Below are 26,688 nucleotides of genomic sequence, written 5' to 3'. Positions count from 1 at the left end.
TGAAAATGAACAAACAGCAGTTACACACTACACACAACTACCTAGCAAATTATATATTTGTTTATTTGATCTATTGTTTGTTTTTTACTCTAGAATGTAATCTTTATGAAAACACAGACAGTTTTGTTCATTGCTGTGTGCACAGCTTCTCTAACAGCACATGTTACATAGTGGTATGTAATAGGCACTCAAATAAATTAATGAAGCATGAATGTAGATATTCTGCCTATAGAAATTTGAAATTTTGTATTATTTGTTGTTAGTCTGTTTTAAATTTAATTGGTGTTCATATATTTATTTTATTCTAGTCAGATTTTTGTGATTTTTGAACCCATGGATTCTTAATCACTGAGCCACTCTAGTCATATTTGTATGTATTTCTTAGAATTAAAACTTTAGATTCTTTGGGAAGACTTAATGGAGAAAAGTACTATGAATAGTCTTGAGAAAAATAAAGGTCTTGGGCTGGGGTTGTGGCTCAAAGTTAGAGTGCTCGCCTCCCATGCGTGAGGCACTGGGTTTGATCCTCAGCACCAGCTAAAAATAAAATAAAGATATTGTGTCTACCTATAACTAAAAAATAAATATAAAAAATAAAGAAAATTTAAAAAAATAAATAAAGGTCTTGAGAAAAATAATGACCATCCAAAGATATCATGCCCTTAAATTTTTAATTAAGCATCTAAGTTCTCATGTTGAAGGAATCAAAAATAGAAGTCATAGATATGTCTTTTTGTGTGTGTGTGATTTGCATAGAGTAATAGCCCAAGGATTTTCTCTCAAAGAAAAGATCTTATTTGGTTTTCCATCAAAAGACTGACAAGTGAATACATCTTTGTATTTTAAGTTAACATGAAATGTATAAGATACATATATAACATTTCCCACAATTTCCTGCTTTGGGTTTTTCTTTTTATTTTACTTTAATTTCTCTTATTTTATTTTATTGTAGTGTGTGGTAGTGGGGGTCAAACCCAAGGCCTCTTACATGCTAGGCAAGTTCTCTACCACTAAGCTACAAATCCAGCACTTTTTATTTTGAGACAAGGTCATCTAAGTTGCCCAGGTTGCCCTTGAACTTATGATCAAGTAACCTGAGCCTGGAACTTTTTTAGATCTTTTAAATTAACCCCCTTGTTTGAGAGGCACCATCCAGAGTATTACTTGCACAGATATATGTCAAGAACTATGATATTCAAAGAATAAATATTCAAAATGATCATTTAGATGTAGGAAGAAACATTTCTTATTTTTCGCTTATTTTTCTTTGCATCATTATTTAATTTGTATTTTTGTTTTATTGTGTGGTTAACATATTAATACCATGATGCATGTATATAATTTAAAAGTAAATATAAATGTATTTTTTAAGGATATGAAGATAATAGAAATAAGTTGTTTGGGCAACAGAAACTTTTTTTCTTCAATAGTCAAAGCAAAGAATAATGGAAGGAAAGTACAGATACCCAATTACATTTCTTAAAGCTTAAAAGTTTGAATTTACTTTCCTTCTATACCTGTAAAGACAAAGATTAAATAAGAATCCTGATGCAAATGTTGTTCTTGATTAATATATATTAACCTTCCTCCAGGAAAACAACATTAGTTATATATGTTCATATTTCCACTACACTTTTCTAGAAACTAAATAATAAATAAAATGGAAGGACTTTGTTAACCCTATGAATTAGGAAATTTATATTTGCCTTGCTTTAAATGTGAGCCATTTTTAGTTAAAATAAACACTGCAGTTTTTTTATTTTTCCTATTGAAATAAACCACATTTATTTTAATCACTTAAGTACATCTTTTTAACCCTAATAAATAAAGTTGTGATGCACACCTATAATCTCATCTACTTGGAAGACTGAGGCTGAGGAACCACAAGTTCAAGGCCAGCATGGGCAACTTAGAATAAATAAAAAGGACTGGTGGTATATCTCAGTGCTTGGGACCCCGGGTTCAATTCCCAGTACCTCAAAAAACAAACAATAAACAAAAAATAAAGTTGCATGTGATAATCTGATTTTATAATTTTTGCATAATTGAAATACAACTTTGTAGTATCTTACATAATGTATTACATCAAGCTATAAAAAAATTGGAAACTGTTTTGTGTTGTTTTCAGTGCTGATTTTCTTTTTCATAAGCATTACTTTTATATTTATTATTGTATTAGAATAAAAATCTTTAAAAAGTTATTTGGATTTCTTTTGTTATTGTTTCTAATTTACCATGATTAGTGAGATAGTCATTTGTTTTCTAGATTGATGACATTGTAAAAGCTGTTGGTAACTGCAGCTACAACCAACTAGTGGAGAAGATCATCTCTTGTAAGCAATCAGACAATAGTGAGCTGGTTAGTGAAGGTGGGTGAGTGTTGCTACTACTTGACTTTTTTATTCTTGGCAAAATAATTTGTCTTAAAATTTAATATCTTTCAAATTTCTTACATAGGACTTCTAAAAATACAAGTGATGCTACTTGTAGGAATTAAGCAATCATTCATAAAAGTGCCAGTGAAAGATTTTTTCCTAGAATCCTTTTTACTTGGCTTATAAAATCAGGTCTGGATGCTAAAAAGTCTTTGGAATCACTTGCAAGCTTTGGTATGGTCAATTACTCAGAGGTGATAATTACTTTGTTTAAAGGATTATTATCTGGGAGGACTGGGTAGATTTTATAATCTATTATGAGCACTTCAGTTGACAGAAATGAGTATTATGTTGCTTAAGTATTCTTTTTTAACAGACCTCTCCCTTATAAGACAGTATATTAAATCCCTATTCTGTATTAGAATATGTCTATGTATATTAGTAGCTCACTGAAATTACCAAATTCCTCCTTACAAAAGCAGCTTAATATTTTTTTCAGCTGTGTTCCAGTCAATTATGGGAGAAGCTGATTTAAAACCAGAAAGGCTATCAGGAACCACAGCACTTGGATATACCTTTCCTACCACATACTTCATTTTTTCATAAATAAACACAGATAATGAAGCTGCTATTTTTTTTTTAGAAGGATAAACAAAAAAGAAATCAAGAGAATCAAGGGATAAGTTTCATTCTGCCTCAGACACACTTCTTTTATGTAAGGTATAATAAAAATTGATACATCTTGGGGCTAGGGGTGTAGTTTAGTGGTAGAACACTTGCCTAGCATGTGTAAGGCCCTGGGTTCCATCCCCAGCACCACATAAAACTAAATAAACAAAATAAAGGTGTTGTGTCCATCTTTTAAAAAAAATTGATACATCTTTTAAAATCAAAGCAAATGACTACAAGAATATATAAAAGATGTGTACACAAATCCACATTATAGTAATTATCAGAATGCAACTAATTATATTATTCACTTATCCAGAAATTTGACACATTTATGCAGGTGTTAAGAAAATACATGATATTTAATTGCGGTTGATCCCCTGGTCTTTTATTTGCAAAAAACATATGGATCATTGACTTAGATGACAACTTTCACTAAAACTTAAGGCAAAAAACTTAAATTTTAAGAAGGAACAACAAAAACTGTTGTAAGAATGTTTGAATAAACAAAATTCAACTCACTTGAACTATATATTCATGTCCATGCTCTCATTTCCAAATATATATTCCTAAAAAGAAGCCCATAAGAAAATTTCTATGAAATCTGCTTTCTCTTTAATGTCCAATATACTATTAGAGTTATGCTATTCATTAGTAATCAAAGGAACTAAAGATTTAAAAAGTGGTAACAGACAGAATGATAGCCAAGAAGGGATGTCTGAGATTTTAGGGTAAGAAACTGCTGAGAAAACTGTGACAGTATTTTTCCCAAGCCAGACTGCAATGCTACAAGAATAGTACTAGTACACTAATTAACACAACAAATACCAAAAAATGAGTCCCTTCATTACTCCTTTTTCCTTAACTTGATGTTATACCTTTTATTTCTCTGACATTGATTCCCCAGGATAGTGAGAAACTATTGCTAAATTATGTAGTATCAGTAATTTGAGGAGAATGTCTTGGTAAAAGCAAGGAAGTAATCTCCCTCTATAGTGGCATATAATTTTCAGTTAATATATACTAAGCATATTTATTGATTAATTCTTTCATATACAAATTCATATACAAATTCTGTAATAGTGAAATTATGCATAATAGTTTTTTATATTAAAAAATAATTATATGTGGAATTCAGTATAATTAAAAAACTAAACTAGATTTTTGTTTATAAAAAATTACAAAAACTTCTATAAGGTGGTAAGAAATCATGCATCAGAAAGAAAAGACCACAGCCAGGCATAGGTGCACACCTGTAATCCCAGCAACTGGGGAGACTGAGGCAGGAAACAAGTTCTAAGACAGCCTGGGCAATTTAATGAGACCTTTTCTCAAAAATAAAATTGAAAGGGCTGGGATGTAGCTCAGTGGTAGAACATTTACCTAGCATGTATGATTTTTATTTATCAATAGCATTTATCTTTCCTCCATCATTTTTCTTCATCGTGTTCTCTTGGCATTAGCTTTTTGTTGATGGAATAATAAACTTAAGAAAAACAAAATAGAGGAGGAAAGATTTCTTTTTTACTCAAAGGTTTTAATATATGATTGGCTGGCTCCATTGTTTTCACCCAGGTGGGGGAAAGGATGGATGACGAGAAATAGCTTTCCAGGGACCTATCTCCTCCCATAGACCCCTACAGTTTCCCTCATCATCCAATCACTTCCCCAGATCCCCAACTCTGCATTTCATATCCAAGCCATAGCACTCTTGGATATATAGTGTTCTTTTTTTTGAATTTTTTTTTAATATTTATTTTTCAGTATTTGGCAGACACAACATCTTTGTTTGTATGTGGTGCTGAGGATTGAACCTGGGCCGCATGCATGCCAGGCGAGCGCGCTACCGCTTGAGCCACATCCCCAGCCCGGATATATAGTGTTCAATGAAGTAGTCTGCTTTGTTTTTCTATTTAGGCTTCAACTGTGCCTTTAAAAAAAAAAATTTATTTTTTTGCAGTTGTAGATGGACAGCATAGCTAGCTTTCTTTTCTTTCTTTTCTTTTCTTTCTTTCTTTCTGTCTTTCTTTCTTTCTTTCTTTCTTTCTTTCATTCTTTCATTCTTTCATTTCTATGTGGTGCTCAGGATGGAATCCAATGACACACGTGCCAGGCAAGCACTCTACCACTGAGCTACAATCACAGCCCTGTACCTTTCCTTTTGAATCAGTAAAATATGCCAGACTGGTTTGTTTCTAATTTTAAAAGCTTTGGTCATAGATGATAATTATTATTATTATTATTATTATTATTATTATTATTATTATTTTTCAAACATTTCATTTGTTATCAAGGTGCAGGGTGTAGGAAATACTTTTAGTAACTTTTTTTTTTAGGAAAAAAATGTTATTTAGCTGACATAGAATTAGAAGGTCTTTCAACTTCTTTTATATAATGTTCATTTTATTTTGGTGCTGACACTTTATAAGAAAAAGCATAGAACTTTTACGTGTACATAGAGTACATATTATTTGCTACTTCTTTCAAATGTCAATACTTTCTGATCTAGTTAAAAGGATGGATTGTGTCATAACACCAACATCAATAAGAAAAAAAAAATAGTACCTGCTGCCAGACTTCACTAGAGCTTGAATTTTAATTCCAGATACTCTCTTAGGAATAATTGTTTTTTTAAACAATTTTTCTTAGGATAATGATATGCTTATAAAAATAATTCTAGGATATTTGTTCAATTAATCAAAAATTTATTGAAACTGTATTATATGGTGTAAACACTAAATAGTGTAGATTGAATCACATTTTTTTATTAAATAATATTAGTTTCTTTTTTCTTCAGCTTTTATTTTTGAGAATCTCAAACTCACAAAAGAGTTGGGACAGCACAATGAACAATTATATTCACTTTTCTTAAATTCACCAATTATTATCATATTGAATATTTGCTTTTTTCTATATTTCTGCACACACATTTTTGCCCTAAAAATCATGACAATTAGTTGCAAGTATCATAGTACTTTTTTTTAACCCACCAGTGCTTCATCATTTGTCTCCAAAGAAAAAGGAATTCACCTGTTTAAAGTCTTCTTTATAATCACAATATAATTATCTCATGCAATTTAGCGTTGATACGGTATTACCTAATATAAGGTTAATATTCAGAATTTTTTAGTTTTTCCAATAATATCCCTTAAAGCTTTAATTTTTTTCAGTGTAGGCTCTAATCAAAGATCAATTAGTTGTCTTTAGTTTCCTATAATATAGAAGAGATTCCTAATGTTTTTCCTTTTTTTTTTCTTTCCTGCTTTTTAAAAAAAATCTACTGTGAAATTGACTTTTAATTTCAATAGTCCAAGCCAGTTGTTTTATAAAATAGCTCTTAATATGGATTTATCTGATTGTTTCCTCATAAGTAGGTTTAAATTATGTATTCTTGGCAGTATGCTGCATAGATAACATTGTGTTCTTCCTAAGGCATAAAATCAGGGGGCACATGGCTGATTATCCCATTATTGGTGATGTCTAATTTGATCAAGGTACAGGCCAAATTTTCATTGTACAGATTTCCTTTTTCCTTTATAATTAATAAGTAACCAGTGATGTTCTGCACTGAAACTGTGAATGTCCTGTTCTTAATAAATCATTTGCCCAGGAAATTGTGTATCCATCTACTCTTGCCTTAATTAATTATTTCTATGGTGGTTATGATACTTTTATTATTCTATTTACATTTGTTATTATTCTTTTGTAAAAGAAGGTTTTCTCTTTTCTTCCCCATCCCTCGATAAAAAATAATAATAATAATAATGATAATATCAACATAAACTCATGGATTCTTTTTTTTTATTTTTATTTTTGGGTACTGGGGATTGAACTCAGGAGCACTCGACCACTGAGCCACATCCCCAGCCCTATTTCATATTTTATTTGGAGACAGGGTCTCACTGAGTTGTTTAGCACTTTTTTGCTGAAGCTAGCTGACTTTGAATTCACAATCCTCCTGCTCAGCTTCCCAAGCCAGTCATGGATTCTTAATTAGGATGTTATAGTTCATTATTATTATAATTATTCTTTTTGACACTTAAATTGTTCCAGATGTGGCCATTAGGATGCCTTCACATTGGGTCCCATGTTCTGCTAAATCCTTATCATTTTTTGAGCCCTTTATTTTTTGGCACAATGAAATGTTCTTGTCTCCCTCCTGCTCCCCTGGGACCATATAAGTCTCCATCTTTTTATTTATATATATATTTGAGAGAGAGAGAGAGAATTTTAATATTTATTTTTTAGTTATCAGTGGACACAACATCTTTGTTTGTATGTGGTGCTGAGGATCAAACCTGGGCCGCGCTCATGCCAGGCAAGTGCGCTACCGCTTGAGCCACATCCCCAGCCCAAGGTCTCCATCTTTTTAAAGAAAATCTGAGCATTTGTCACATGAAAAAATTGTTTTGTGGCTAGATGTGGAGGTGGCTGTAATGCCAGCAATTCGGGAGGGTGAGATAGGAGGATGTTGAGTTCAAAGCCAGCCCCAGCAACTTAGCGAGGCCCTAAGCAACTTAGCAAGGAAAAAAGAGAGAGAAAGTGTTTTGCCTCTCCACTTGTGGAAAAAACACATTAATGTATATGATTTTTGAAATTTGAAATTACAAAAAGAAAATTAACAATTTATTTAAAGCTGTCACAGTGACAAAGTTCTGACCAAGCTTAAATTTGTCTTAAAAACAAAACTCTGATGCTTGTGTCAGCTTTATCCAAGCTTAAATTTGAATGCAAATCTCAGACAAGATTACATCTAGGCAATATTTTTAAGAATATAAATTGGGCTGGGGATGTGGCTCAAGTGGTAGCGCGCTCGCCTGGCATGCGTGCGGCCCGGGTTCGATCCTCAGCACCACATACCAACAAAGATGTTGTGTCCGCCGAAGGCTAAAAAATAAATATTGAAAATTCTCTCTCTCTCTCTCTCTCTCTCTCTCTCTCTCTCCTCTCTCACTCTCTCTTTAAAAAAAAAAAAGAATATAAATTATGTTTCCTTTCCTCCTATTTCTACTTTCTTTTCCTTTTTGCCTAATTTTAGTGCTTCTCTTCCTAACTTCACCTTCTAAGAGCATTCATATTCCCTAATAACTTTCTAGTAACAGAAAAAAATTGATAAATCTCATTTATGATTGAATTTCTGAATATAAGAAATATTTTTGAGTATAATGATCTTGTTAGGAAAAAAAAGTGATATTGGCCGGGCGCAATGGTACATCCCTGTAATCCCAGCAGCTTAGGAGTCTGAGGCAGGAGGATTGTGAGTTCAGAGCCAACCTCAGCAAAAGTGAGACACTAAGCAACTCAGTGAGACCCTGTCTCCAAATAAAACACAGTGTGGCTCAGTGGTTGAGTGCCCAGAGTTCAATCCCCATACCCCCCAAAAAAGTGATATTATGTTCATGTGAAAATGTATAATAACAAATCCTACCATTATGTACAACTATAATGTACCAATTAAAATATGGAAAAATAATTTTTAAGAAAGAGTGCTTAATTTAAATTTATTTTCAGTAATAATCTTTTAATATTATTATATTAGTGGCTTTTTACCTTTGGTATCACTATATCTATAAAAAGTTGAAATGTAATCTGAATGCTGCAAATAAACTCTATATTATTTGAAATGCTGAACTATTTGAAGCAATACATTTAAGTAAATACTATATAACATGGAGTTATATACCAACATTTGTTTAATTCATCATAGAAATTTGTACCTAGATTAGTCTTTTCAATACTCTACTATAACCACTGCTTTACAGATGCAGGAGAATTGGGAAATACTGTGTTTTGTAATTTTTAATAGTTATTGCTTTGTAATTTAAGGATCCATGTATTTATGATCATCTGCACTAAATCTTTAAATGTTTTAATAAGTCTCCTCGACTCCAGTCTTACCATAACTAGTTTAATGTCCTTGAGCAAGTCATTTATTCTCTGTGAGTCTAACTCCTGTTTTGTAAAAAAAAAAAAAAAAAAAAAAAAAATGTAGCTAAGACTTTTCTAACAAAGACCTTTCTAGCATTAAATATTTGAATTTCACACTAACATGAGGTTAATGTACTATATGTCCACTGAATTTTGTATCTGTATTTGGCAAGGGGAAAGGAGACTACAACACTTTACCACTGAGCTACATCCCCAGCTCTTTTTGCTTTAAGACGGTCTCACAAAGTTACTTAGTGCCTTGCTAAGTGGCTGAGACTAACCTCAAACTTGCAATTCTCCTGCCTCAGCCTCTGAGCCACTAGGATTACAGGCATTACAGGTGCTACCACACCTGGCTTTTTGTATCTTTTTTTTTTTTTAAGGGATTTGGAGAGAATGTATGTGAGTGAGCTGTGAAAGGAGCATTTAGAAACATGTTTCTGAAAGAAGCATTTATGGGGCTGGGTTGTAGTTGCAAGGCCCTGGGTTCGATCCTTAGCACCACATAAAAATAAATAAATAAATACAGGTTAAAAAAAAAAGAAGCATTTAACAATGTGGATATTATAGACAGGAGTGGTGTTTTGTAGCATAAACAAAATGCTTCATTTTAAAAACTTTATATATTCTACTTGGTAAAAGTTTGCAGTTATGCTATCAATTTCCTTTGATTGTAGCCTCCTTTAACTTTTGCACTTCCCTTCCTACCTTAATCAAGTCCTTGGGATAGTGTGTGTATTTTTAACATTTTTACAACCATTTTGCAGCTTGAAGTGCTATGGCTTGTTACCAAGGAATATACAGGCAGTTGAATAAATACATTACCTAGCCTTCTGGCCCTGCCAACTTTCTACCAGGTTTATTTATTTATTTATATATGACAGCAGAATGCATTACAATTCTTATTACACATATAGAGCACAATTTTTCATGTCTTCATACCTGTACTTTGGATAATAATGATCATCACATTCCCCAAGTTTATTTTCAATTTATTATTGAGGCATTAGTTTCTTATTACAGATTCATCTTTTTTTTTTAAGAGAGAGAGAGAGAGAGAGAGAGAGAGAGAATTTTTTAATATTTATTTTTTAGTTCTTGGCGGACACAACATCTTTGTTGGTATGTGGTGCTGAGGATCGAACCCGGGCCGCACGCATGCCAGGCAAGCGCGCTACCGCCCGAGCCACATCCCCAGCCCCAGATTCATCTTTATTCCCTATATCTGCACCTCTCAGCTTACTTATAAAACTCTTTAGAAGAACCTCCCCACTTAGTGCTCCTGAGACTTTTTTTTTCTACTAAAGGAAAAGAGGAAAAGGAGGGAAAGAGAAATACATGTTTCAAAAAATATTTATACAGTTGATTCTCATTGTTTGCAGTGGTAATGTTCTATGTTGAACAAGGAATTAGTGAACACTAAAGTATTGTTCCTAGGCAAGACACAAGATTAGGATTTTTTTTGGGGGGGAGGGCGTGTCCAGGTTTGGGGGGGGGCATTTAAGCACTGAGGCACATTCCTTTCCTTCTTATTTTTTATTTTGAGACAGGGTTTCACTGAGATGCTTAGGGCCTCACTAAATTGCTCAGTCTGGGTTTGAATTTATGATCCTCCTGCCTCAGCTTCCTGAGCTACTGTGATTATAGGTGTGCACTACTAAGCCTGGCTCGGTTAGATCATTTTTTGTCAACCAGTCAACAACCTTATTTTATGAGTGTTTCTGTTTTAAAATACTTTATTTAATAATATACTATTGATTCATTGACATTAAACTCAGAGCCAACAACACTATAATTCATGCCTGAACAAAGCTTATCTGACATGTATTTTCTCCATCACAGCCTTTCTCCACTTAGTACCAGCTATTACTTTAACCTTACACTTGAGTGACAGTTGGGTGGGGGCAATATTTCAAACAGAAAAAACACCAACAAAACGTACAAAAATATGAAAAACATGACACTAAATAGACCATGAAAAGGACACTTGTCTATGGTATGAGCTGAAATAACAAGGCAGAGTGTTGCTGGGCAATTCAAACTTTTTGCCTATCCTCAGATATCCCCAAATGACCATTGAAGTGCTGTGAGTATTGATTTTTAGGTTTTTTTTAAATATTTATTTATTTATTTTAGTTATCGGCAGACACAACATCTTTGTTTTTTGTATGTGGTTTTGAGGATCAAACCTGGGCCGCACGCATGCCAGGCGAGCGCACTACCACTTGAGCCACATCCCCAGCCCCTGATTTTTAGGTATTTATAAATAACTTTTAGCGAGTACATGAACTCATAACTTTGCAGTTAATGAGGATCAACTGTACCATATATCTTTTAAAATAAAATTCAGACAACTTGGGGCTGGGGATATGGCTCAAGTAGTAGTGCGCTCGCCTGGCATGTGTGAGGCACTGGGTTCGATCCTCAGCACCGCATAAAAATAAAATAAAGATATTGTGTCCACCTAAAGCTAAAAAATAAATATTTTTTGAAAATTCAGACAACTTCTGTATATTTCATTCTGTTTCAGAAAGAAAAGAGATAATATCTATTTCTAAACTTTGTATATCTACATAATGAGTGGCATGTGTTGGAGATTAGGATAAAAATGGCACCAACTATCCTACTGCTTTCTGTTGAGTTTTATGCCTACTTTTAGATTTAAGGAAAGAATTTAACAATTTACACTTGAGAATTATCTGGGATCTCTGTTAAAAGCTCAGGACTACTTAAGTAACAATTTTTTAGGCAATTTGTCTTAAGGTAATTTGTGAAGGCTACTTGTAATTTCTAAACATCTCGCCATTGGGGCAGTAGATGTTGGACATACATCTTTCCTACCCACATTTTAAATTGCTAACTCCTTGGTTTTTAATTTTAATTTATATTTAATTATATTTATATTTTAATTATATTTATATTTAATTTATATATATATATATATATAATTTTTTGTTGTAGATGGACATAATATCTTTATTTATTTATTTTTATGTGGTGCTGAGGATCAAACCCAGTGCCTCACATGTGTGAAGCAGGTGCTGTATCACAGAGCTATATCCTCAGCCCCATTTGTATTTGTTTTAATGGGTTTTAGTTTAATTAAAGTGTCTGTGTCTTTTATTGTAAGCTGTCACCTAACAGTTTATTTAGGATGGGAACAACTGTAGATATAACTTCTATACCTAAATTAGAAAGATGAATCTCCAATTTGGGGCCACCATCATAGGAAAAGTTTTATATTGATTGGACTTTATATATACTTGAACACAATATTAATAGAAAAGAGTAATTTTTTTAATTTTGAAATTCTTCTTCCATCTACTATTGTGCATCTAATATTATGCATTGGTTCCATAGGCTTTGTAGCTGAGCAGTTTCTAAATAATACAGCCACTCAACTGACATACCATGGATTATGTGAACTAACTTCAACCGTTCAGGAAGGAGAACTTTGTGTGTTCTTTCGGAATAATCATTTTAGCACCATGACCAAATACAAGGTATGATATAGAAATTGCTATTCAGTTATTATTCTAAGTCAAAGGAGCTTGATTTAGAGATATTGTTTGATTTTCTTCAAAATAAAAGATTATAGGATAGTATTCCTTAACCATCAAATTGTGAAAGTAATTATTAAATACTTTTAGGATGGAACGGATTAGCAATTGTTCACAGATTACCACATTAAGAAATATTTATTTTCTAGAAGGGGGGAATAATATCCTAGAAGTAGAAAGAACTAGGGTGATTTTTAATAATGGATGCTTGTGAAGTAAGCACTAAGATTTATCTGTGCACACCTATAATCTATTCAAGAGGCTGCAGTAGGAATATCATTGTGTTCAAGGCCAGCCTGTACAACATGGTAAGACCCAATATTTATTTATTTTTTTTGTTTTTTTTTATTAGCTACACATGACATTACAATGATCTTGGCAATTCATACATTTGAATTGTTGGGGTATAATTTCTCATTTTTCTAATTGTACAGATTGCAGAATCACACTGGTCATAGAGTCACCTATGTACATACAGCAGTCATAATGTCTATTCTATTCTGCTGCTCTTCCTATCCCCCCTACTCCTCCCCTCCCCTCCCATCATTTCTCTCTATCCAATCTAATGTGACACGCTTTTTTTTTCTTTTTCTCATCACAATATCATACATGTATTCTGTATAACGATAAGGTTCTCCTTCCATCTTCTGTGCAACTCCCCTTCTCCCTCTTTTTTCCTCCCACCTCTCTTCCCTATTTAGTGGTAGTCTTCCTCTCATGCTCTTCCTCCCTATCCCATTTTGAGTCACCCCCCTTATATCAGAGAAGACATTCGGCATTTGTTTTTTAGGGATTGGCTAACTTAGCATAATCTGCTCTAATGCCATCCATTTCCCTGCAAATGCCATGATTTTGTTATTTTTTAGTGTTGAGTAATATTCCATTGTGTATAAATGCCACATTTTTTTAATCCATTCATCTATTGAAGGGCATCTAGGTTGCTTCCACATTCTAGCTATTGTGAATTGTGCTGCTATAAACGTTGATGTGGCTATGTCTCTGTAGTATGCTCTTCTTAGGTCTTTTGGGTATAGACTGAGAAGGGGAATAGCTGGGTCAAATGTTGGTTCCATTCCCAGCTTTCCAAGGAATCTCTATACTGCTTTCCAAATTGGCTGCACCAATATGCAGTCCCACCAGCAATGTATGAGTGTACCTCCCCCCCCCCCACATCCTCGCCAGCATTTATTGTTGTTTGACTTCATAATGGCTGCCATTCTTATTGGAGTGAGATGGTATCTTAGAGTAGTTTTAATTTGCATTTCTCTGATTGGTAGAGATGGTGAGCATTTTTTCGTGTATTTGTTCTTCTGAGAAGTGTCTCTTCAGGTCCTTGGCCCATTTGTTGATCGGGTTATTTATTTTTTTTGTTGTTTAACTTTTTGAATTCTTTGTATACTCTAGAGATTAGAGCTCTATCTAATGTATGAGGGGTAAAATTTGTTCCCAGGATGTAGGCTCCCTATTCACCTCACATATTATTTCTCTTGCTGAGAAAAAACTTTTTAGTTTGAATTCATCCCATTTGTTGATTCTTGATTTTAACTCTTGGGCTATAGGTGTCTTATTAAGGAATTTGGGGCCTGCCCCCATGTGATGGAGATTAGGGCCAACTTTTTCCTCTATTAGGCGCAAAGTCTCTGGTTTGATTCCTAGCTCCTTGATCCATTTTGAGTTAACTTTTGTGCATGGTAAGAGAAAGGGATTCAGTTTCATTTTGTTGCATATGGATTTCCAGTTCTCCCAGCACCATTTGTTGAAAATGCTATCCTTTCTCCATGAAAGGAGAAAAAATAAAAATAAAAGAAGTGTGTCACATTAGATTGGGTGAGAGATGTGATGGGGGGAGGGGAAGGGGGGATAGGAAGGGCAGCAGAATAAAATAGACATTATTATTGCTGTATGTAGGGGCTGGGGATGTGGCTCAAGCGGTAGCACACTCACCTGGCATGTGTGCGGCCCGGGTTCGATCCTCAGCACCACATACAAATAAAGATGTTGTGTCCGCCGAAAACTAAACAATAAATATTAAAACTCACTCTCTCTTTCTATCTCTCTCTCTCTCTCTAAAAAAAAAATTACAAAAATTTAAAAAAAAATTATTGCTGTATGTATATAGGTGACTATATGACCAATGTGATTCTGCAACCTGTACAATCAGAAAAATGAGAAATTATACCCCATTTGATTCAAATGTATGAATTGTCAAGATCATTGTACTGTCATGTGTAACTAATAAAAAATAATTAATAAAAAATAATAATTTTTCATATTGATCACATATAGAAATTATACATTTTGTATGGATTAGGTTAAATAAAGTGTATGTTTAAATTTTAAAAAAATAAATAAATAAAATTTTTAAAATTCTGGATGAATACTAAAGCCATATTTTAAAAATAAGTTTCTGGGTTGGGGATGTAGTGCAGTAGTAAAAGCACTTGCCTAGCATGTGTGGGGCCCTGGGTTCAACATCCAGTATCATAAAAATAAGAAATACAAGGCGGATACAGTAACACATGCCTGAAGTGACTGAGATTGAGGCAGGAGGATTGCCAGCCTCAGCAATTTAGTGAGGTGCTAAGCAACTCAGTGAGACCCTGTCTCTAAATAAAATACAAAATAGGCTTGGGGATGTGGCTCAGTGGTTGAGTGCCCCTGAGTTCAATCCCCGATACCAAAAAATAAAATAAAGTTAAAAATACATAAATAAATAATAAACTTGTTTATTCTATTTTCTCTTTGACTAAGGCTAGGGTAGCAATTGTTTTCCCACCAACTGCTATATTTAAGTAAAAATTCATTAAATTTAGTTATTTTTAAAGTTGTTGTGTTAGTGATCAGATACCCATGAAAAACAATTTAGAGAAGAAAAAGTTTAATTTTAGGCTCAGTTTCAGAGGTCTCAATTCATGGTGGGCCAGCTTCATCACTCTGGGGCCCAAGATGAGGCAGAACATCATGGTGAAAGGGTGTGGCAGAGGAAAGCTGCTTTCCTCATGAAAACGAAATCAGAGCAAGTAAGATGCCCGGAATGAAATATAAACCCCAAAGGTATGCCCGTGATTTAATTTCCTCCAGCCATGCCTATACTTACCACAGTTAGTTCATTTATATTATTAATTTGTCAAATGAATTAAACCTCTGATTAGGTCATAGCTCTCATAATTTAATCATTTTATCTCCTGCATTAACCCAGGGGTTTTAGGGGGAAGCCTCATATTCAAACCATAACAGTGGTTGATACATTAAAAATTGTCACTTTCTTTTAAAATAAAGAGAAAGGGAGAAATGTGGAAAAAGGAAATTGATAGGATTGCATAGTAGCAAGAGATATATTGTCTTTTTCACTTATATAGAAAACAGAAGATAGATACAGAAACTGAGATTTAGGTATTTCTCATGAATACAATATCTTTGGCTTATTAAACAATTATGGGGCCTATGATGTAGTTCAGTGGTAGAGCTTTTGCCTTGCTTGTCCACACAGCAAACAACAAAGCAGTTATGTGGCTTGTACTGTATTAAGCATTTTACATTCATTATCTCATTTAATCTTTACAACTCCTCTATAGGGTGTGGATTTATTATTATTCTCACTTTATAGCCAGGAAACAGACCTAAAGATTCTAGCTTGCCTAAGAACACTCAGTTTGCAAGCAGCTCCAATATGACTTTCAAGTCAACAGCAATGCCTCACTGCCTCTCTGGGGAGCTATGTGGATGAGACTGATGTTTGTTAAGTAGCTTTATTAAAGTTTGTCTTTCAATTTATAAAATACCTTAGAAACTTTCTCAGAAATTTGGGGGCCGGTGATGTATCTCACTGATAGAGTCCTTGCCTATCAAGCACAAGGCCCTGGCTTTGATCCCCTAGCACAAAAAAGAAAAAAAGAAAGAAAAGAAAAAAATTATAAAATTTCAAATTATAAAAAGCATTGTGGCTGAGAATATAGCCCAGAAGTAGAGTACTTACCTAGCAAGTGGGAAGTACTGAGTTCAGTTCCCAGCACCACACATAAATATAAACTTAAAAATAAATATAAACTTAAAAATGTATAAAATACTTAGATGTGGGTAGCTCATGCCCATTATCCTAGTCACCTAGGAAGCAGAGGCAGGAGGATTCCAGGTGCAAGGCCAGCCTCAGTAGCTTAGTGAGACCCTGTCTCATAAAGGGTAGAGGATTGGGCTTCAGTTGTAAAGCATACTGGGTTCAATCCCCAGTACCAAAAAAATAAAAATGAAGAAGTAGTTTATAAAATACTTAGAAATTCTTGTCTTAGAATACCTCTATATCACTCATAAGAAAAGAAAACTAAGATCTAAAGATGTTGAGTAGTTTGAATCCAAGTTAATTAATCTAAAATATTAATGCAGTCTTCCATGTTTGAAAGACTGGAATTAATTTATTTGAGAAGTTTTTTTATCAATTTATAAATCTTTACAGTATTGTCAGATATGTTGTTAACACAAGTCACTACAACTAATTTATGAGGTTGTTTGGATAGGTTTTCATTCAGTCTTCTTTTGTAATACAATTGCCTATTTTTAAAAATTTGTTTTAATTTTTTTTATTTGTTCTAATTAGTTATACATGACAGAAGAATGTATATCATTTCATTGTACACAAATGGAGTACAACTTTTCATTTTTCTGGTTGTACACGACATAGAATTGCACCGTTATGCAATCATACATGTACCTAGAGTAGTGATGTCTGTCTCATTCCACCATCTTTCCTACCCCCATGTCCCCTTCCCTCTACCTCCTTTCCTTTGGCCAATCCACAATTCTTTCATTCTTCCCATGCTCCCTCCCCCGATTATGGATCTGCATTCACTTATCAGAGAGAACATTTGGCCTTCAGTTTTTTGGGATTGGCTTACTTTGCTTAGCATCATATTCTCCAACTCCATCCATTTACCTACAAATGCCATAATTTTATTATCTTTTAATGCTGAGTAATACTCCATTGTGGATATATGTGTAACACAGTTACAATTGCCTATTTTTAAGAAAAGTAAAAATTTTCTAGTGTTGTCTTTATCATTTTTATATGCATTAATAGGAACTTCTGTATTTTTTTTTAATATTTATTTTTTAGTTGTGCTTGGACATAATACCTTTATTTATTTTTATGTGGTGCTGAGGATTGAACCCAAGGCTTCACATGTGCTCTACCACTGAGCTACAACACAATTTTTTCTGAAATTGTGTTTTTCAGTATTTTATTTTATTTCCTTTATTTATTTTGTGTGTGCTGGAAATCCACCCTAGGGCATTGTGAATGTTAGGCGAACACATGCCCATAATTCCAGCCACTCTGGAGGCTGATGCAGAAAGATCTAGAATTTGAAGCCAACCTGAGCAACTTACCTGTCTCTAAAAATAAAACCAAGGAAAATAAATAAACAAATAAAAACAATGACTAGGAGTGTAACTCAGTGGTAGAGCTGCTTGCCTAGCAATATATGAAGCTCTGATTTCAGTCCTTAAAACAGCAACAACAAAAAAGAGAGACAGAGAGAGAATTTATTCTTAAGTACCATTTGGAGAAAAAATATTGACAAGATTATGGTTATCAAATAGCCAATAAAATAAATTGTAAAGCAAAGATATGGTGTAGTATGATGAAATTAATTATAAATATAAGAGACCATGAAAAAGTATAATTCTTGAACCAATGGTAAACCCTATGTTAACTATTATCTAGTGAGAACTATGAGCAAGTATCAAAAGGTCTTACTTTGGCAGATCTGACGAAATATACAGACCTTATGTAGTATACATAATATATAGATTTAACATATGATTAGAATCAAAACTAACACACATGAAAAATTAGTGGTCATTCTTTCATTGTGATTGTGAATGTAACTTATAGTAGGCCCAGCAATAGAGATTTAAAAATATATTCTAGCTATGTGCAGTGACTCATGTCTCTAATCCCAGTGACTCCGGAGGATGAAGCAGAATGATCACAAGTTCAAGGCCAGTCTACACAATTTAGCAAGACCCTATCTCAAAATAAATAGAAAGGGGCTGGGGGTATAACTCAGTGGTATAGCATCCTTGGGTTAAATCTTCAGTACCATAAAAATAAATAAGCAAATAAATGAACAAATAGGACTGAGGATATAGCTCAGTGGTAAAATTCCTTTGGGTTCAATACCCAGTATAAAAAATAAATTATATATTCATAGATCTGGAAATGTATGTAGGCTCAGTGGGTCCTGGATTCAAGCTCTAGTATCAAAATATAAAATAAAATAAAAATACAGTCTGGGGAATAAAAGGCAAGAAAACACAATCATAGTGCCAGGAGATTTGATGCCACAGTAGAAACACAAACAAAATACAACTGGTATACAAAGCAAGAGCAATAATGATACAGAGAAAAGAAAATTAGTGTAATTTAGATTAGTCATATAGGCTTAATTTACAAAATAAACAAAACCAGGCAATGTAGTATCATGTTTTTATTGCCTGATGTCTTTTTCAGGAATTTGTATAATATTTTTCTATTTTACAAAATGATATTACAAACCACACAAAGCTGTTTATAAATCATATGTGAGTATGCCAAGGGTTTCTCTTCATATTGTAGTGTGCTAATTATAAACTACATTCAAAGCCAGACATATTTGAACAAATAAGATAACTAGTTTATTTATTGTATTGTACAGAAATGGCTTATAGGAATAATTAATACTTTCTAAACATACAGATTAAAATTTTTCATTAAATGTAATATTAGTTTTGATTTTTTTAACACTTTTTCTTTTGTTATTTCTTACTAAGGGTCAACTGTATTTGTTGGTAACAGACCAGGGATTTCTTACTGAAGAAAAAGTTGTTTGGGAAAGCCTGCACAATGTAGATGGTGATGGAAATTTCTGTGACTCAGAATTTCATCTTCGGCCTCCTTCAGATCCTGAAACTGTATACAAAGGACAACAAGATCAAATAGATCAGGTAAGCTTATTTTGCCTTTTTTCATATTGTTTAAAATATTCTTTTCAAATGTCAATTTGGTTATCCAAATTTTTTGAATTAGATTCATTCTTAATTTCTTTTTTTTTTTTGATGTTGTAAAATCAAAGTACTACTTTATTAAATGAGTTATTTTACACAATATGAACATCAATATAATTAAAATTGTAAAAAAATTTTTATAACAAGGATGGACAGATTCATTCTTAATTTCTTTGTGAGGTTTTCCTGATACTTCCTAAATAGGTAAGTGATCATTCTATATGTACATTAATTATACACTTTGGCACAGAAGGCTTGATCATATTAAAATGTGAAGGTCATGATAAGGAGTTTGAATTTATTCCAATTGCAGTAAGGAAGCTATGCCAATTATTAAATATGAAAGTGACATGATCTACTGAATTTTTGTTTTATTATTTTGTACGGGGGATTGAACTCAGGGGGACTTTACCACTAAACTACATCCCCAGTCTTTTATATTTTTTATTTTGGGTCTTACTAAATTGCTGAGGGTCTCACTGAGTTGCCTATACTGGCCTTGAACTTTCCACCCTCCTGACTCAGCCTCCTGAATTACTGGGATTACAGGCTTGCTGCACTGTGCCTGACCTGGGTATTTTCACATTTTTAAGAAACAGAGGATGCGTAGGAAGGACAGGGATGTAAATAGAGACCAACAATTCAAGCAAGAAGAAATGAAGAGATTAAGCACATATTTGAAACATTTTGACTAATCAGGGCAGAAAAGAGGGACTTTAGAAGATAGCATATACTGGGCAAAGAGTAGTTAGGTTTTCTAAGAAAAGGAGGAGCAGACACAGCAGAGGAGCCCTAAGCAATAAACCTTTCATTTAGAACTGAAACAAGATTTTTGCCTGCTATAGGCGGGCAGTTTTGGAGCTAAAGTGTGTTTATTACTTAAAATATGACAATGATATTAATTCTTCCCTGCTGAGGCATAAATATGGTTATGTTAAACTATGAACATAAATTTTGATAATAACAATTTAAGTGCATAGAGACTGTTCACTTAGCTAATATTCAATGAGAAGTTGTATTACTGGAACTATAACTAGGTCCTGCAGATACAAAGATAAATCATAGCCAAGTGTGGTGTCGCTTGCCTGTAATCCCAGTGCCTTGGGAGTCTAAGGCAGGAAGATTGCAAATTCGAGTCCAGCCTGGGCAACTTAGCAAGACCCTGACTCAAAATAAAGAATAAAAAGTACTGAGGATGTAGCTGAGTGGTAAAGTGCCCATGGGTTCAAACTCCAGTGCATTAAAAAAAAAAAAAAATGGTGGGGCTGGGGTTGTGGCTCAGTGGTAGAGCACTTGCCTAGCATGTGAGAGGCACTGGGTTCGATTCTCAGCACCACAATAAATGAATAAATGAATAAAGGTCCATCAATAACTAATAAAATTTTTTTTAAAAAATCATTCAGTCCTGTCCTCAAAGGTGCTACAATAGCAGAGGGAGCAGAAATTGAACCAACTATTATTGTATATTAAGTTCTATAAGAGTAATTTGAATAGCAAGCTATGATGCATAGAAGAATATTTGATTTCAACCAATAACTTCTACATATATATTCTTCAATAAATATATAATATATTTAGATAAGTATATAATTATGAAAAAAATGTTTATTTGGAAAAAAAAGAATACTTGATTTCAACAAATGTTAATCTTCCTAGGACTTTTGACTTTTTTTTTTTTTTTTTTAAATAGCTTTGATAGTAAAGGTACTCATTTTCCTTCAGGTGCCATAAAGAATTATATAGCCTCCATATAGAGGCTTAAGTAATAAAGAGAAATGTGTGAAATTTTTGTAACAACTATATGTAAAAATTAATGGAGCAGAGGAAATGAATTTGTAAGGTCATTGTGATTAGTGTCTGTGGAAATAGCAAGAAGGGAGATTCAAAACTATGGGACTTGGTAAAGAGCAAGTTGGAAACTGAAAAAATTTTGAAGGACAAACTCTTAATATTAGTAAGATACTCATGAGTAAGTAGTATAAATTCTTCATAGGAATGACCTTCTACATGTCCTCTAAGTTACTTAAATTCTCGTTTTTGAGGGTAGATGATAGGTGCACAAAATAGTCAGTTTTCATTTAGCGCCAAAGTGGGTTTTAAGTCAGATAATAAAACTTTTTTTTTTTTTTAATACTGGGGATAGAACTCAGGGCACTCCATCACTGAGCCACCTCCCTAGCCCTTCTTTATATTTTATTTAGAGTCAGGGTCTCATTGAGTTGCTTAGAGACTTGCTAAATTGAACTTTTGATCCTCCTGCCTCAGTCTCCTGAGTCATTGGGATTACAGGCATGCACCACCACACCCAGCTTTTAGGGTTTTTAAAAAAGATTTTTTTATGACATTAAATGAAAAAGAAAATGTTGTAATAGAGGTGGGAGATGTTGAGTTTGTATGTGAACGTAGAAAAATATGGGGTTAATATATACTATTTATATATATGTATGTTTCTATATACTGTTAACAATAGTTATCTCTAATAATATTTTGGCCACATAAAATTTTCTTATCGTTTTTTGAAATTGCTAAATGCATGTGTTCCTTTTGAAAATAGCCGAGTTTTCGGGGCTGGGGATGTGGCTCAAGCGGTAGCGCGCTCGCCTGGCATGCGTGCAGCCCTGGTTCGATCCTCAGTACCACATACAAGCAAAGATGTTGTGTCCGCCAAATACTAAAAAATAAATATTAAAATTCTGTCTCTCCCTCTCTCTCTCTCTCTCTCTCTCTCTCTCTCTCTCTCTCTCTCTCTCTCTCTCTTTAAAAAAAAGAAAAAAGAAAATAGCCGAGTTTTTTCTTTTTCTTTTTTAAGATCTTTTCTACGTACTCCCCAAAGAACCCCAAACCCTGCATTTTTTTTTTAAGAGAGAAAGAGAGAGAGAATTTTTTAACATTTATTTTTTAGTTATCGGTGGACACAACATCTTTGTTTGTATGTGGTGCTGAGGATCGAACCCGGGCCACACGCACTACCGCTTGAGCCACATTCCCAGCCTCTTTCTTTCTTTCTTCCCTTCCCTTCCCTTCCCTTCCCCTCTCCCCTCCCCTCTCCCCTCCCCTCCCCTCTCCCCTCCCCTCCCCTCTCCCCTCCCCTCCCCCCTCCCCTCCCCTCCCCCCTCCCCTCCCCTCCCCCCTCCCCTCCCCTCCCCCCTCCCCTCCACTCCACTCCCCTCCCCCCTCCCCTCCCCTCCCCTCCCCTCCCCCCTCCCCTCCCCTCCACTCCCCTCCCCTCCCCTCCCCTTTCCTTCCCTTTCTCTTTCTTTCTCTTTCTTTCTTTTTTTCGGTACTGGGAATTGAACTCAGGGGCACTCAACCACTGAGCCACATCCCTAGTCCTATTTTTGCATTTTATTTAAGACAGGGTCACATTGAGTTGCTCAGCACCTCAGCCTCCCAAGCCACTAGGATTACAGGCATGTGCCACCCGCTCCTGGCTTTTTTTATTTAAAGCTTTCTTGAATATCTTTTTAAAAATATTTTTTAGTTGTAGATGGACACAATGCCTTTATTTTATTTACTTATTGTTTTGTAGTGCTGAGGATCGAACACTGTACCCCACATGTGCTAGGCAAGCACTCTACCACTGAGCCACAACCCCAGCCCTTTTGAATATCTTATTTATTGCTTCTAGAAAGAATTTCAAATGAGTTCCTAAAATATTTTAAACAATGATGACATCACTGAAATAAGTGCTTAGCTCCCCAAAGGAAATACTTGGCAATATAACTCATTTTAATATTTAAACTCTGATGGTTTTTTTTTATTGGTGCATTATAATTGTACATAGTCTGATACAGAGCTTCATGAACACAACATCTATATTCATTTTTATTAGTTCTTGAGTGAAATCTCAAAACTAAAAATGGTTATAATTTAATTCCTTAGGACTATCTTATGGCATTATCTCTACAACAAGAACAGCAGAGTCAAGAGATGAATTGGGAACAAATCCCAGAAGGAATCAGTGATTTGGAACTAGCAAAGAAACTTCAAGAGGAAGAAGACAGACGCGCTTCTCAGTACTACCAGGAACAAGAACAAGCAGCAGCAGCTGCTGCTGCTGCTACTACTACTACTGCTAATACACAGGCCCAGGTAAAAGCAGCGTTGTGATTCTTACTGGGGATATAGCTCAGGTGGTAGAGCTAGCCTCGCATGCACAAGCCTTGGGTTCAATCCCCAGAACCACCAAAAAAAAATTTGTTGCGATTCTTAGATATAACCATCACTTTAGCAATAAAAAGTCTCTGCTTGAGGTAATAAAAAAAAAGTTAATTAGGAACTGACTTTTGAGTTATGTTAGCATCTTAGTACCCATGGATTTTTTGACATTGTCCTAAATTTGTGGTTATCCTAATAATTTCTTATGTATAATTATTTTTCTGGAGATTCTGAATGCAAGATTTTTTTAAACTTATTTTTTAGTTCTTTACAGCTGAAACAAAACAAAACAAAAACCAGAAACCATTTGCTTTCTGTGAGGTAAATGTAGTCTGAGTTATTAGTGGAACCAGATAGTTGTTGATTTATATTTCCTGCTTATTTTTTCTCTTCCTAATTGCAATACCCTGGACAATAACTCTCTTAACCTCATTTTCCTTCTCTGTGAAATAAAAGATAATACTCTTAGATTCTGGTGAAGAATTTAAAATGTTAGCACTTAACCCAATGTCTATGACATATACTAAGTATTCAGTGTAAGTCAGCACATTTCTACTCCTCACTCCCTCAGTTAATGTTTAAGCACTGAAAATAAGATGATTATATGGGTTTCTAGATGTTAAATCTTATTTTATTCAATCAAAAAAGTACTCTCCTTCTTTTATATTATCTGTACCATGTCAGGACTGTTCCTTTTGATCGGGGTATATAAGAAAGCAAGATGGCCTTTAAGGTCTGATGAAACTAAATATAGAATTCTTCATTAGAATAAGTGTAAAATTGGGCCAGGGTTGTGGCTCAGTGGTAGAGTGCTTGCCTAGCATGCATGAGGCACTGGGTTCAATCCCCAGCACCACATAAAAAATACTAAATAAAGGTATTGTGTTCATCTACAACTTAAAAAAGTTCAAAAAAAAATAAGTGTAAAATTTATTTCTAGATCAAATATTGAGTACCCCAATCTTAATAACTAAATCCTATCATGTTATAATTAGTTTTCTTATTTCATAGACTATACTTATTCACACTCAATTCTCACAATTTGTTTTTTTCCTTTTAAAATCTGTTTTAGTATTTAATGAAGTATTGAAGAACTATTATTATAGTTAACCAAAAGGCTAATGTATTCTTATAGTTCTTAAATTAGAAACTTATGTTTTAGGAATTCCATTTATTTGGAATAATACATTAATTATATCTATCCAGAATGGTATATTAACCATGTTACAGATACCCTGTAATAATAACAAATTTGCGTACCAGGATGTTCTTTTCCCTTTGATGATGCCCTTCACTCTTGTGGCTATTCTTTCTAGATAACTGTGATAAAGCGCCTTAGAACAGTTGAAATAATTTCTTGGTGTGTGTTTTTCTTAAAGCTGGGCCAGCCGGCACAAGCCTCTCCATCAAGTGGAAGACAATCTGGGAATAGCGAACGGAAACGAAAGGAACCTCGAGAAAAAGATAAAGAAAAGGAAAAGGAAAAGAATAGCTGTGTCATTTTGTAACAAGTACTAGATTCTGTTGGAATCACCTATATGTGTTGAGAAACAAGACCACATGAGGAAAGGAAGAAAAACCGATAATACCGTCTGTGCCTGATTTCCCATTGGATTTTGTTCATGTTTTTCAGGGGAAAGGTTGTTACTTTGTTACAATCAGACTTCTTGAAATCACACAATATACTAATATACTCTTTATGAGCTGGAGTTTCATGTTACAAGTTGGAAATGCTGTGTTGTCATTCATGAAGAATACTGCACTTGTAGCCAAATAAGCAAATCACAGCGAATTTTGTGTCATAGTGACATTCATAATTCATATCAGTTAGTAAGCTATATCATCTTCTAACAATGAATGGAGGTATTTGATTTAGTCTGATTCCTTCCTGAAATCTAAGTATTAGCACAATAGTTTCTGAAATTTTTGCAACCTTAAATTATGATCTAATCCATGAGAAACCAGGGGTTTAATATGGAATTTAAAAAGAAAAAAATAAATAAATAAATAACAGGAATAAATGATCCTTAATTGTATATTGAACTAATTCAGCCCTTGAACAGCTTTACCTTTCTTTAGTAATGTACATTTTAGATATTAAGAACAAATAATGGAGCTTGGATTTAATTTAGATAGAAAAAAAAATAAAGATTTGTATTTCTTTTCCAATAGCAAAAAAAAAAAAAAATTATATAACACTAATACTTACAACCTGTCCAAATCACATATTAATGACTTTATAGTGTTGTGAAATTTTGAGGAATTTTTAAGTCGTTAAGTAGGTAATCTGGACCATAGTTACTATTTATTAACCATGTGACAAGTGAGTTTAAGGGGGAAACCACAGTGGATGCTAGGCCTTGTAAATATTGAGAGTGTAGGAAAGTAGATAGTTCAGTGTCTACCTTTTTTTAGAATTACCTTGAACCTTAAATTTTAAATCATGTTTATTACTAGAAAATTAAATTATTAAAACCAACAAAAAAAGCACATTTCTATAAGAAGTAAAAGATAATCTCTGAGTCTAGTGAAAAGACATTAATAAAAATCAGAGTAGATAAGAGTTTAGAGGAATTTATGTAAAAGCAAGCAGATTTTTTAACTTATGAGAACCAAATAAACATAAAACATAGTGTTTATAGAATTCAGAAAAAAATATTTATTTAACTTTATTATGAGGCAACACATATTTTCCTGTATTTCTAGATATAGTTTGGACAACTATCCTTAATAGTCCTTTTTATATGCTTTATATTTAAAGTTTGTTTTTAGTCATTTTTTTAAAAAAAATGCTGCTGTAAGTAGTATATAATTTACATTCTAAGCCTCAAAAAATGTGTTTATTTAGGAACATCATAACATGACCTGAGCATCCACTTGGAGAGTATTTCTTGTGGTTTGGGGTGACAAAATTTTGACTATAAAAAAAAGTGATCTAGAATTTTTTTTTAAAGTTATAG

The 26,688-nt window shown here is 33.7% G+C and overlaps 1 protein-coding gene across 2 annotated transcripts in view; it reads left to right on the top strand.

Moving 5' to 3' along the window:
* MINDY2 (MINDY lysine 48 deubiquitinase 2) overlaps positions 1 to 26,688 on the top strand; it is an 85,135-nt gene extending 58,447 nt beyond the window's left edge. The window contains exons 5-9 of one of the 2 annotated variants that reach the window (XM_081290374.1): positions 2,267 to 2,369; positions 12,333 to 12,475; positions 19,337 to 19,510; positions 23,453 to 23,662; positions 25,108 to 26,688. In XM_081290374.1, coding sequence (XP_081146500.1) covers positions 2,267 to 2,369; positions 12,333 to 12,475; positions 19,337 to 19,510; positions 23,453 to 23,662; positions 25,108 to 25,236 — 759 coding nt within the window. In that variant the 3' untranslated portion in view covers positions 25,237 to 26,688. The remainder of the gene's footprint in view (positions 1 to 2,266; positions 2,370 to 12,332; positions 12,476 to 19,336; positions 19,511 to 23,452; positions 23,663 to 25,107) is intronic. The other variant, XM_081290375.1, reaches the window with a different exon arrangement.

The sequence above is a fragment of the Spermophilus citellus genome, assembly GCF_964194105.1.
Source record: "Spermophilus citellus genome assembly, chromosome: 4".
Lineage (NCBI taxonomy): Eukaryota > Metazoa > Chordata > Mammalia > Rodentia > Sciuridae > Spermophilus > Spermophilus citellus.
The sequence above is the reverse complement of the archived record's forward strand: the minus strand, read 5'-3'. Positions and strand labels throughout refer to the sequence as shown.